Here is a 13,810-nt window from a genome sequence, read left to right as displayed (position 1 = left end):
AAAATAAGTTCTACCTTGTCAAGCTGTCCGTTTGCTGCTTGTCAAAGTGGCAAAAAGCACGATTAGAAATGAAAGCTTTATTGGTAACTTTTTACCTAAAATCTTTGGTATCTAAACAAGATAAATTCATAATTGACATGACCAAGATCCCCCTTCTAAATGGCTGATGTGATATGATGCAAACTCTAACAATGCAGCACAGTAGAGCTACTACTCATTCTGCAATTTTCCACTGGCACCTTATATTACCTGGCAGCCATAACGTATGGGTCAGAAAACAGGGTGAATTTCCTAAAGGGAACCTCTCCTACACAATTCTGTCATTTAGGACACCCTCTCTTCCATGTCTTGCTAAGCAAGTTCCCTTCCATTTTAATTCCTTAAACCCTTTCAACTGTATGTAGGCCCTAATATATAACCTTGTGGGACTCCTAAAAGTCTGGTAAGCTAAATGGCTGTATAACAGTGTTCACTTTAGGATTAATAACTGAATCATTAGGCCTAGGGTTCAGGGCTTGTTTGAGAACAAGTTTACACACAGCTGCTGTTTGGAACCGATCTCTGACCTGTGAGAGTTGACCTGTAGTACAGGTTTGTAGAGCTGGGGAATCTTTCGGTTAATAAGGGGTTGAAGGGCCTCCTTTAGCCTGTGGTAATTCCTCTCCAGCTCTCGCTGATACTCCTTCTGGTCTGGACCTATCAAACTTTTGTTTTTGCGTAGGGCGTCTTCACACCTGACAATGAAGTGGTGACATTTTATTTTTGATTAAATTAGATCACATAAATACAGGAAAGACTAAATGAACGTTCTGGATTGTTTGGAACTGTATTCTTACCTCTTTGTAAAGTCCTTAAAGCAGAGTCTCAGTTTGTTATGGTGTCTGTAGAGTTTTGGATCACTAGGAATCTCAGACAGGAACACTTGGGCAACCTCAAGTGGACCCTGTGGAGGTCAATATAGTCTCAGCTACATTTCACAAACAGCTCACTCGTGGTGCAAAGTCATACCTGAACCAAGGCCACACTAGTGAGTGACACCCAGCGACAAATGCCAAGTATCTGGGCTTTGTAAATAATCTTCTCTGAAAGCAATTTCTGCTACTGACTGAGCAAGCCCATGCTTGGCTAATTACCTGGTTTACTGTAGTGCCCACAGACCCCTGCAGAACCATCTGTAACATCTTTGCATCAGCCGGGTCCTGGTGTGTGGCGAATGCCAGTTCCTGGGTCTTTTTCTGCATGTCCTCAATGGCCACCTCAATAGGCATGGAGATGATCTTAGGGCAGAGAGAGTTTTTGTTTGTGGACAGTTTGCTTAACAGCAGTGTGGAACAGTTAGACTGGCACTGGCATCAACACAGTGCAAATAACTGCAGAGGGCAGACTGACTGAATTTGACCTTGACTGGCACAGAGACACTGTCCATGCAAATACTGACACAAAAAAACCCTCTTCCTTTAAGCAGGTTGTAAACACTGTTACACCCAGGTTACCTCCTCTTTGTGGATGATGTTGATGCGGGTTTTGATGTAGGGGAAGGCGTTGCTGGTGGTGAGAATGGTCTTGCGCTTGTACTGCTCGTGCAGGTCTCCGTGTGCTCGGCCGTCCAGCGTGAACGGCGTACAGTAAACAAAGCGGCGCAGGTTGTAGTTCTTGTCGAAATACGTGATGCGGTCTTTCATCTCGTATGTGTCGAAGTACGGTTCCACATACGTGATCTGAATAAATGCCTGCCACAGAAACAGCAGTATACCAGGGCTATTTAGATGACACTACTGAACATAATATACTGTACAAGGCTATGGACTAATGGAGAACAAACAACAAAATCAGCATACAATAAATTCTAAAAAAATATATAAAAAATTCCCCTCCCTAGCCTTCAGCATGATGATTTGGAGGGGACAGTATTAGAGGGGAGAGAACTTTGGGCTAGTGTTCATGCAGCTTCTGCTTGCAGGTAGGAAGCCAGTCCCCCTCAGATATGTGGACACAGGAATGACAGATATGACACAGAGAGGAGATGGGGTGGAGGAGGGTTGCGAAGACTTGTCAGGCACAAAAACAATGTAGTGGACGGAGAGATATTTATAGAAATGCTGCTAGAGACGCTGCTAGCTGTACTTTCCAAAATATTAGGATAAGCATTTTTTTTGTGTGGAAAATTATACCTTTCAAACCTCTTGGGGACAGCAACCATTAAGAGGGACTGTCTACAAATGAAATTGCTTGGTTTTTGAACTATGAACATAATATACAACATATGCATTAATAACTTTTATGCTTAAAAATTTAAATATATATATATATTGTATATTGCTTATCTCAGAATTGTATGTTATTTTTGACTTAAATAGTGAACACCTGGACTTGGATTCTATATTTTCCTTTAGTTTTTCTTTCTTTGTCATTATTTCATTACATGAATTTTACAAAAACAAGTCATCCTTTAACACAGTAAGTCCTGTACCAACAAATATTTTGAAGAAATTCTCACAACCCTACATATGTATGTATTATTAAATTTTTTTATATTATTTTTTTTCTACTGCTTCATCAACCATAGAGGTCCCTTTGACATATGCATTTAAATACCCACCTTATTTGGATCCAGTTTACATTTGTCCACTGGATTGGAGTCTTTAATGACTTCAACTTGATCCTCCCCAAATCTCTCCCCATAGAAACCCTGAAAAAAAAGCCCATAAAATACAGTGTGTGGTGCAGTCTAACAGATCACTCAATCCTTATAAAAGACAAAACAACGAGTCAACCAAAGAGTCAACTGCTTCCCATGAGTATGTACCTCGAGCCGATGTGAGATTTCAGCCAGTTTGGTGATGGCCGGCTCTTTGTACACAAACTCCTGCTCATCCAAGTCCCCAAATTTAGAACCATAAAACCCAACTCTGAAGTAAGTACCAAACATCCGCTTTCCATCCTGCAACAAACAGTCAGGGATCAGCACAGACATTTGCAGCAACATCTACACAGCTACAACAGAAACAGCAACAGTGATCACCCTCTTTAAAGACATTTCACTAATAACAGTAGTGAAGCACTATGATACTGTAAGGTGAACTATATTCTGACCGTGTTCGAGAGGACAAAAGTTCATGTTGACTTGGCACCAAATTATCAGATTGTAGCAGCAATGTAAACACAGTCTGATAAATGAATACAGGTAAACGTTTACTGAGGCCGAGTGCAAATTTAGGACTGCAGAGAGGCAGTAGTAAGCTGAGAAGAAACGGATGCAGTTCAAAACATTCAACACATGGAAGATCAATCAATACAGTATATTCCTAAGTATACTGTATTATAGGACAGAGGCATCACAGAGGAGAAAGTAGACTGTGTGAACTGTGTGGTTTTGTCCATGTCTTCAGCACTTGATTACCAAACGTCTTCAAATCAAAAGTTACTTAAACTTAGTTCAAGTTTCTTAAAAGTTATTTAAAACTATATATAACTAACAGTGCAGAAAAAAAGGTATTTGCCCCCTTCTGATTTTCTCTACTATTAAATATATGTCAGAGCAAATGATTTGGATGTTCAAACTAATGGATTTGTGGAGAAGCTTATCAAACAGGAAACACTCTAGTAATTATTCCTCCACTTATTTATGCAGCAACATGAAAGTTATCAAACTCAACAGTTGCCCTTGTAAGAAGTTACTGCTTAAGCAACAAATTAACAGAATAATTTCATCCCCTGCTAAATTGAAACTTCAGTCAACTCAAAGTTCGTTCCAAAACCACTACAAGAGTTTGGTAAAGGTTTATGTCTTCGTGTCCTTGAAGGCTTCATGTGTAGATTAAAGCTAATTCTGCTCTTCACACCAAGAACGTTACCCTCATTGGGATAGCATGGGGATGTTTTGTTGCCTGTTCTGTACTCATTCCTAAGTAGCTTGTGCATCTTTCCATGAACTGAAGCTGAAACAGCACTGGGTTGTGCAGCAAGACAATGATCCAAAACAGAGAAGCAAATCCTCATCTGGATGGCTCAAAAGAAACATTTAGGCTTTGGAGCGGCCTAGACAAAGTTCCCACTTGAGAACCCAACAAAGATGCTGTGGTAAGGCCTGTAATGGGTGTGGGCTCAAATTCAGAAATCATTTTATAAAAACTTTTGGCTAGCTACTGAACATAATATATTGTACAAGGCTAAGTTGTAATGGAGAACACACAACAAGTCCAAGTCCACCTTCCTAGCACCACTTTTTTTTTTTTAAAGGGTTTAAAATGTAAGTTTGCTAGTTCAGACCAAGCCTTCAGCATGCTGAAGGGGATGAGTTGGAGGGGACATAACTAGATGGGCTAGATGGGGCATATCAGTCATCCTCTGATATGTGGATGGCTCAAAAGAAACATTTAAGCTTTGGAGCTGCCTAGATAAAGTTCGGACTTGAGAACCCGACCGAGATGCTGTGGTGGGCCTGTAATGGGTGTGGGCTCAAATTCTGGTATAATTTTTTTTAATAACTTTTGGCTGTCAAATAGTATGCAATAAATGACTGATTTTAAAGGTGAATTGTTGAATTTGGATGTTGCATAACAAAAAAATGACAGATTTATCTTTCTGATATTACATTTTGTTTCGAAAAACACTGACCATAACGAAATACAACCAGAGAGAAAATCAGGGCAAATACTTTTGCACAGCACTGTATATATTACCATGTCCCAGTCGGATGCCTCTAATTCTAAAGCATGAAATATAAGTGGATAATGAGTTAAAAGAGTTACGCAAAATCAGCTAAGCGGCTAAACGCCAAAATGCCACGGCATTCCCAACTAAGCATATTTTCTCTCAAAAGAAAACTGATCAGCCGAGACGGACGTGAGAGGAGCAAGACCAACAGGAGCCAGAGTCCTTTAAACAGACGTGAAAACACAGAGTGAACAGATTCAAAGTAACAGGAAAGAGACAAAGAGAAAGAGAAATGAGTCCCGGACACAGAAACTATTAGCTGCAGAGTGTCTGTAGCCAAGTGTGATAAGCCGGCCTATCAAACGTTCGGCCTACAGCGGTTTAGCCAGTCTCAGATACTGGCCGGCCAAGTAAGAGTTGGGGGTGGGGATGGGGGGGGGCAGTAAGCATGGAGAGTGATGCTGGTAGAGGACAGCGCAGGAACATGGCTGAGGGACAGTGTGCAGTTTGCAGTGAGGACTGGGAGTGGGCGACATGACGTGTGCCAATCAAATGCAACTCCAGGCTGAGCCAAAGCAGGCCAGTTATGGGGTCAACTCCCTCGGCTCAGGCAATCTTCCCCCCCACCCCCACGGCATTAACTCCAGCATGTCGTTGGTTACTGTTGACACATATATGGTGACAATTTCCACATCTTTGTACCACTTCTTAATCGCCTGTCCTCATAAACCTGGTTCTAAATCTTTCAATCTTTCAAAGTGGCTACAAAGACGTGGAACTGTCAGCTGTCTGAGATGGCTCAGCCCCCCTCTGGTTCATCACAGTCTGTATATGCATTGTTAGAGCAACAGAAATAAACCCTAAAACTAGAAACTTACCACAAGACACAATAATTAAAGTGGGAAGAGGAGGGGTCGGCAACCAGGGGAATGAAAAAAAGGAGAGAACAGAATATATATTTTAATCAGGGAACCAGGAATCTCTCCGAAACGACAAACAAAAAACACAAACAGAAAAAACAAACCGCAACACAACAAATCAACTTTCACTGAACAAAGAAAGAGAGAACACAAAAGCCCAAAAACCAGGCACATGCTGTCAAGGAGGAAGTAAGGCTGACAGGTGAAGAGCAGGCAGGGAGAAAAGGGGGAGGGGGTGGAGAGAGCAGGGGAATGGAGTCAGGTACAGCCTTCGCCATCCGACAGATTACATGCAGTTATGGGACGGGACAGTGTCGTGCCATACGGTCAAGGGAGGTCCTGATCATGCAGTAAACCGTAAAAGATTGAGCTATTAACACAAATACACACACAAACACACATCAGAACTCAGGGGTCGATTTAATTCTGCAGTAAACAGTAAACAGAAACATCCTAACAGCCCATTTTACCATTTTGTAGGAGTGAGGGATGGATCTTTTTTTTTTTTGTACTAACTGGACAAGACTGATACTATTAGTATTAGGTCTATCCTGCTTTTGCTGGAGTAACTGTCTCTGTGTAACTGTGGAACATTACTGTGATGTCCAAGATCATTCGGAAGACATTTAACACTCTCCGCTGAATATTTCCGTTTCCAGCTGCTGGCAATTTGCTTCACTTTGAGCTAAAATCAGAGCCAGTGTCCGTTTGACTGTCTGGACACTATTGTAAGTGTAAACATGTGACAATGACATGTGACAAACACTATACCTGTCTGTCCTCTGGCGATTTTATTGCCATTTGGATGCAAGAGTTGCATCGCCTGGGTCATGTATACAAAGATGCCCTGTACTTAAAGATTCCCATATATATATATATATATATATATATATATATATATATATGGGGATATGTTGTAGATATTTAAATTGTGATCCAGTTGTTTGAGTTTAGAATATTGACCAAAGCAGCTCAAGTTTAATTGGTTTAGCAATTTTGGGCTCATCACTGTATCCACAATATGGTAAAATGCAAACCACAGGACAAATGTTCTTTTAGTATTTACTTTAATACCGGTCCACCTCCCACCCCTACCACCCTGAGTAACCTTTGCGCTGACATCCTCCCACAGCGGAAGAAAATGGCAACACTGACAACGATGTACAGTTCAAGAAGACTTGTTATAATGTTGCTTCAGTGTTCACTTGTCTGTGGGTATTCTTTAGACTGTTTGGCATAAATCGAACCCTGTGCTTTATGATGACTGCGGTGAAGTCACGTTGATTCCCGTGCTGATGGAGGGAGAGAGAGAGAGAGAGAGAGAGAGAGAGAGAGGAAGAAAGAGAGAAGTGGATGGGAGTGACGGAGGAAGATGAGAGAAAATGAAGTGACGCATTCCTCGACAACTCGTCATTAGTGTCACACAGTGGCTCCCATGCATGGCCTGCCAAAACCAGCAATGTTAACACTGCTTCTGTACAGGAGAGAAAGGGAGTGAGAGAGAGAGAAAGGAAGAATGATGAAACAAAAGAGATTGAGAGCAGGGGAGGTTGCTGCCTGCACGCCATCGGCAGCAGTCCCACAGACGGAGAGATGGAGGGATGGACGGAGCCAAACAACGTCCGTAAAAAAGGTTAATGGATCAAATTCACAGCAGAGAGAGCCAGGATAAATGACCCACAGCTTGCACATATGGGCCAAGCATTTAACCATGAGGTTCACCACCTACCTCCCAGCCAGTGCTCTGTGTGACAAAGAATATAGGACAAATCAACACACACACACCCACATACAGGTCACACAGTCACACACGTCCAAAGCTCAGCATGGTTCCCTCATAGCCCACCACTATGGGAAGCCACAAGTATTTTGATTCCAGAGAAATTATTCAGAACACCCCATGCAGAACATCATTCACCCCACCCTGGACTAGCTGTGCTCCATGCAGGGCCTACTAGGTGTTTGTCTTCCCATAGGAAGTAGGTATAGTGCCTCGGGTACAGGTCCACAGGTTATAAAGACATGCAAAGCACTTTACACAGTCAGTGTGGAAGTTTGTGTTGGGTGTGTTAAGTATTCTGTAACTGGTGGCGTAAAAGAGGGGATAAAAAGAGGGGCATTGACAGCCCATCTCAGTTCTTTCAAAACATCATCAGAAATCATCTTTAATTTAGTCATTTTATCTAATATCTCACATTTCAAAACTGTTGTAAAAATATAAATTTGCTTTAACTGACAAACCTACATACACATGAAGGCTTATTCTAAGCGTCCAAGCTAAACAGGCGTTGAGAACATGCACCTGCTGGAATAAGCCTTCATAAAGACTTGCTTAGGTTAAAGGTACGGGTCAAGCCCTTCAGTAAAGTGGTTGATTGTGTGACTTGTTTTACAGAGCTCCCACTCAAAACATTTTCCAGGACCTTTATACATGACATATGTATATGTACATATAATAAGCATATAAAAGACTCTAAGTATAAACTGGTTTTACACGCAAGGTTACTGGATATAGTATTCTACACCTAGTAATACAAGCACATCCCTCTGTAAATCCTTTGGTGTTTATCCAATGTGAGGCTCATTAGTTTCAGAGCTGTACTATTCCTCAATGGCAAATAATGATCTCCATCCATTTAAAGAATTAAATACTGTAAGGGCATCAGTAGATTACATTTCATTAGCTCAATAGCTTTTCCAGTATCTCACTAATTCCTTTATAACATTTTAAAAAAATTCCATGAAATAGTGTCACAATTTCCAGATTTTTCAGGATGCATGGAAACCCTGTTTTAAGTATATTTAGTGATTTATCTTGTCAGATTATTAATCACTGTTTTGGGTAAATACTGCATCATTTCTATGAATTACTTTAAATGAGTAAAACATCTAGAATTAAGTTAAATAATCCTATAATATTTTTTGAAAAATCTTATTATTAAAAAACAGATTTATTCCTTTAATTATTGTTTTTTTGCAGGGAAAGTAAAAAGCTACCCCATAAATCCTGTGTGTGTACTACGCTTAGAGCACAAATAATCCTTTACAAATAATACAGCGTGGAGGTTAAACATCTTCACATGCTGCTCTGTTCAGGTGGCTCTGTATGTGTGCACAAGAGTAAAAGAGGAAGGATAAACAATAGCACATGCTTCTATGAAAACATGGAGTAAAAAAAGTCCTGTTGTCTTATACTGTAATAGCCAGTGAGTAAACTGACCCGGCTCAGTGAGGTAAAAACCAGCACGTATGCTAGCACTGCTACAGAACCTCAGACAGTGAGTCTGAACATATTTACCTGATGCACAATTTTGCCAAAGGCTTCTTGCAGTTTACCATGAATGGTGGCTAGCTTCTTGGCATCCCGGTTAGCCTCATGAATGGGAATGAGCACTTTGTAGACTTCATTCACTGCCTCGTACATGCCCGCCTGCAGACAGAACAACAGCGAGAGCAAACCAGAGTGAAAACAAGGTCACTTACCCAATATGATCCCTAGTGCAAGGTCAATGGCCACCTTCACAAGGACATTTTGATATCTGCATTGATGTTTCGTGGTAGGGGTGTGTGGGGGGGATTGACGTGAGCAAGAAACCCATGCACACGAATGCTTGTGAGCGAAAACTGATGGTGGCTACGGTTCTTCTTTACAGAAGGTGACTAAAGCGCACTTTGTGCTGTCCTTGTAAGCTGAACTATAACATACATTGATGTAAGATGATAGCTGCTAGTTTTATCTCCGCTTTGCTCAGCATTAACATGACTCAAGGATGATTATGTCAGATGTTGTGATGTCAAAAGTTATCTTGCAAACTTTTTAAACAAACAATGGAGCACAATGTCCATACGTTGCCATAAGTTGGGGTCCATGTTGTTGGGGGTCAATGCACTGAAATCAATGGCAAGAGCTGCATCTCTGAAGGATACCAAAATGGCCTCGTGTACACAGCCTGTCGCTATATCACAACGAAGACAGTGTCTCCAGTTACTTTGTAAGGGTAAGCATAATTATATGAATCTCTGATTTGATCTTAGTATAAATGACATAATCAGGTACTTAAATATGGCACTTTTTTACTTTTACCCAAAAAGGAAGCTAGGTATTATCTTATACATTCCAAGGTGTTTTTCCAAGGTAAAACCACAGGAAATGTTAAGACACAAGAGCTGATATTTTGTGTCACATTGAACTAAATGGACATGTAAGTGGAGCTATATACTTTATATGGTAACATTAAAGAATAAATAAAGATGAAATCTGTAAATGAACTGATCAGGTACTAACTGCACACACTGTTGAATCACAACAACATCCCTATTATTTAGTGAGTGATGTTATCTGCGAAGGGAGAATTCTCACCATGGAGAATGAGGCTGCAGCCTGCTCTAGTAGACCCACCAGACCAGCCTCGGTGAAGTACTTCCCTGAACATATGCCCTCTTCATCTGGTGAGACCACATCGTCAGACACCGCCGACTCTTCCAGCACGTTGGAAGAGATATTCTGAGGCAAAAGAGAGAGACAATGAAATCCAACAATAAAAAAACAAAAAAAACAAAACATAAAATGTTGAAAACTACTTGGTAGATGTGACTGTTAGGGATGGATTAAGTACCTGGAAGGTTACACAGCCCACAGGCAGGTATTTTCGGTCCTCTAGCATACTGAGGTACTCTGCCACCAGGGCGGCACTGTGGACCAGACACTGGGCTGCTTCTGCATGATTATTCCTCTCCGAGTGCTTCCCTGCCATGTTCTGCAGCCACGTCAGCCGCAGGTCTGGAGATGTCTGATAACCCTTAGCAATTCTAAAGTTAAAAAAGATGACTGATTGTTATAAAGATACGCAGTTTTACACTTGTCTTATCATGACACGGAACAAATCTAGAACAGAAGGCTGAATTTAACCAGAAGCAAGCAGCAAGATATTTCAGTGATCTCCACCTGTACATCAGATCAATAAGCATTTCTGGATCCTCTTGATGCTCCTTCATCTTTACTGTGTCGGACAAAATCATGTGTAGATTAAACACCAGGTCCTGAACCTGAAACACAAAAACAAAGCAATAATATTGATAATAATAATAATAATAATACACAAAATAAAATAATAATGATAAAAGATCTCAAAATATGTGTCTTAAATATCCTAGGTTCCATCACATTCTGGGAAACAGCAATTTCTGACTGACCTGTTCAGGGAAGGTGGTCTCACGGAGCTCCAGGTCCTCCTCAGCATAAGTGAGAATGGTTTTGAGTGATCGCCGCAGAAACTCTTCGTTAAAGTTCTGAGACGTGCCCACCAGAGACGACAGGGACATGGTCACCTGCATCTTCACTCGGGCAAAGTTCTACAGGACCAAAACAAAAAAATATCAAATTAGTCCTCTTCAAAAAAAGAGGTAATGTTCATCAAGCCCCATAATGTTCATCAAGCCCCAGTCAGGAATCTTTAACCTTTTCTTACAAATAATTAATATGGAGTTTAAACTCTGAACTTGAAGCCATTGTTGAACTGTCCTCTGGACTGCAGTAGGAAGTCAGTGGTGTTAGGACGTAATACACTCACATTTCCAATCTCAAAGTTCTGTCTCATTAGCAGGTAAAGGGAGGCGCTAGCGTGTGCTCGGATGGTGCTGATGCTACTGCTGCAATTCCTCAAAAGACGCAGACACAGATCAGCACACTGCTCAGTCTCCTCCTCAAACAGCAACTCTGGAAACTGCATGCAAAGCACACACACAAAATACAAAGGAACATCATCATGCATGTATTTTGTGTCAAACAACTTTCTGTTAATTCATTTGAGCAACTCAAAGCTTACAGCTGTTCAGTTCTGGCCGTTAAATCAGCACATTTGCAGTTAAAAAACTAAAAACCTAGCAAAATGTAGGTCCCCTCAGCTGAGAAGATAAATTAGGCAATTAAATACTGGCCAACTACAATAAAGATGATAATACAGTGTCCTGGCAGAGCTGCGCTGCTCATTTAGAGGTCAGCGCAGCAAGAGCAAGTGCCCTATTGGTCATGAATGCAAGTTTCATCAATGCTGAAAGTGGTGGAAAATTTCACACTCAAAATGCATTGCAAGTCACTGATGCAAAATCATTCAGCATAGCTAACTGCTCATGGGAAATCACCGGCAAAAACCTGGTGTAGCCACGGCTTTATGAGTGTTTCAGCTTGGACTGCTTTGGCACAATACAGGACAACCAATAAGAACTCCCTCATGTGTGTTACTGCGTAACAATACAATGAATACACAAAGTAAAATGACTGTTTTTCACAGTAGTAAAATATAGACAATGAAAATTTTTTTTTTTGCAATTTATGCCTGAACAACGTTTCAAATGAATGGGTAATAAAATAACTGGTTATATTATTATTTAAATTCTGAAAATCAACTGTAGTTAAATCATAATTTTGCTTTTTTTATGTATGCATTAAAATGCATCTTCGATTTGAACATTCCTCCTGGACAGTGATGTGACCTACAGATCTGTTCTCACCTTTGACACAAGGGCTCTTTGTGTTGCGAAACAGTGCTGCAGATAGAGGGCACTCTGGTTGCATGCCATACTGTGAAGCAGGACCTTGAGGACCCCTCCCAGAATGCTCTCCTTCGACTCAGTCACAGACACAGTCTGTATAGGATGCAAGAGTTAAGTCATTACTACTGATCAAAGACCGCCATGTTTAGTTTTCCTAGCAATTTCAGCAACCTAGCCTGATTTTTTTCATTCATTCATTTTGTTTTGAAATATAAACATTTTAATATAGCTGTTACTTGCCACTGAAATTGTTTTGTTGTTTGTGCCCGACACTCCTGATAATAGCCACTATTCATTCATGAAGATAAAAAGAAAGATGAATGCAAGTGATCTCCAGAACCACTGTGACTCACTGTCAGTTCAGGCCGAAAACAGTGATGTGAAAAACATCTGAACAAGTACCTGAGGCCTGTTGCCCCATAAATGTAAGACAAATATTTAAAACAAATGTTTACAACAGCGGATCCATTCATCCAGATTACAACCCCAGCGCTAATATGCATGCAATGAGTGGTGTAGTATGCCGAGTTAGAGGGGGTCATGATAATTGGAAAAAGAGGAGAATTTAGCTTGAGTGTTGTGGGGCACCACATAACTATCCACCGCCTTCAAAAGAGGAGGACTGTCTGAAGGCACTAAGTGTAAAACATCCACCTGAACTTCTATACGTCTGCCCTTACCATTTTATGGAGGAAAAAAAATCTTACCCAGAAAAATTACCTGGTTATGGCTAGTTTTCCCTCCATATAATGGTGGGAGCAGACACATGGATGTTCGGATGGAGGCTTTAAATGTAGAGTGTTCAACCACAGACGCAGGTCCTCTTCTTTCGTTATGGTGCCCCGCAACACTCACTCTTTCTGTGTTGTGTACAAAATCTAGCTCTAACAGCTCAGTCAATTAGCTCTAAATAAAGATAAGTTAAATAGCCTGCTGGAATGTTGGGTTAGCATGACAAGCCACTTTATGATCAGTGTCCACTGCAGTAGCCTCCTTCAGACTACGTTCACTTTGAATAAGATACAGAAATTCTAACACAAACTCTTGAAAGTGGGTGTGGTGAAATAAGGTGAATGAGAACCTGAATTAATATATTCTTTTAAAAATCCATATTCTGGGGATAAGGCAATTTCCTGCCTTTTGCACAGGGCCTCAAAATCATTACATCCACCCAGTGTCACAATGTATTTAATGAAATTAGGATAGTGTACCTGCACTATGATTTCCAGAGTGTCTAAGATGATAAGATTCGCCTCTGTTGCCAAGTTGCCATCTATAAGGGCTTCGTGCTCCAGCTCAGCCCTGGTTCTGCCAAAGGGAAAAAAGCATTTTTAGAATCACTTAAATCTGAGAGTTCAACTCAGAAGCGAAAGGGTCCCTTGAATGCTACAGCATCCTTCTGCACGAACATTCAAGTCGCTGTACACAGACGGACACACCCTCTGTATACAGGTCCGAACAGAACACAGTCCACTGTACTTATAAAAGTTATAGTGTGGCCAGAGAACAAATGTATACAATTTCCTCCACAAACAGTTGATGATCAGCCAAAACATGTTCAGTACTTACATTTTTCTCTGCATTAGCTACAAGACTAATGTTAAGGCCTGTCTAAACCATCACACATTTGAACTGCATTAAGTTTTCCAGTAAGAATGAGCAGCAGCACAGGCAAAATCCAA

The 13,810-nt window shown here is 40.9% G+C and overlaps 1 protein-coding gene across 20 annotated transcripts in view; it reads right to left on the bottom strand.

The window, feature by feature from the left end:
• dock7 (dedicator of cytokinesis 7) overlaps positions 1–13,810 on the bottom strand; it is a 62,680-nt gene that overhangs the window by 563 nt on the left and 48,307 nt on the right. For 8 of the 20 annotated variants that reach the window (XM_072684265.1, XM_072684268.1, XM_072684267.1 and 5 more), the window contains 16 exons: positions 13,340–13,436; positions 12,369–12,416; positions 12,087–12,221; positions 11,147–11,299; positions 10,770–10,928; positions 10,522–10,622; positions 10,193–10,385; positions 9,937–10,080; positions 8,875–9,006; positions 7,306–7,320; positions 2,807–2,932; positions 2,600–2,689; positions 1,494–1,730; positions 1,134–1,277; positions 837–943; positions 567–734 (listed from right to left, as the gene is read on the bottom strand). In XM_072684265.1, the coding sequence (XP_072540366.1) occupies positions 567–734; positions 837–943; positions 1,134–1,277; positions 1,494–1,730; positions 2,600–2,689; positions 2,807–2,932; positions 7,306–7,320; positions 8,875–9,006; positions 9,937–10,080; positions 10,193–10,385; positions 10,522–10,622; positions 10,770–10,928; positions 11,147–11,299; positions 12,087–12,221; positions 12,369–12,416; positions 13,340–13,436 (2,049 nt within the window). Of the gene's footprint in view, positions 1–14; positions 35–566; positions 735–836; positions 944–1,133; positions 1,278–1,493; positions 1,731–2,599; positions 2,690–2,806; positions 2,942–7,305; positions 7,321–8,874; positions 9,007–9,936; positions 10,081–10,192; positions 10,386–10,521; positions 10,623–10,769; positions 10,929–11,146; positions 11,300–12,086; positions 12,222–12,368; positions 12,417–13,339; positions 13,437–13,810 lie in introns of all 20 variants that reach the window. The other 12 variants (XM_072684283.1, XM_072684271.1, XM_072684273.1 and 9 more) reach the window with 4 other exon arrangements.

This window comes from Salminus brasiliensis, chromosome 7 (assembly GCF_030463535.1).
Source record: "Salminus brasiliensis chromosome 7, fSalBra1.hap2, whole genome shotgun sequence".
NCBI lineage: Eukaryota > Metazoa > Chordata > Actinopteri > Characiformes > Bryconidae > Salminus > Salminus brasiliensis.
Note: the sequence above shows the minus strand (reverse complement) of the source record. Positions and strands in the feature narration are given on the sequence as shown.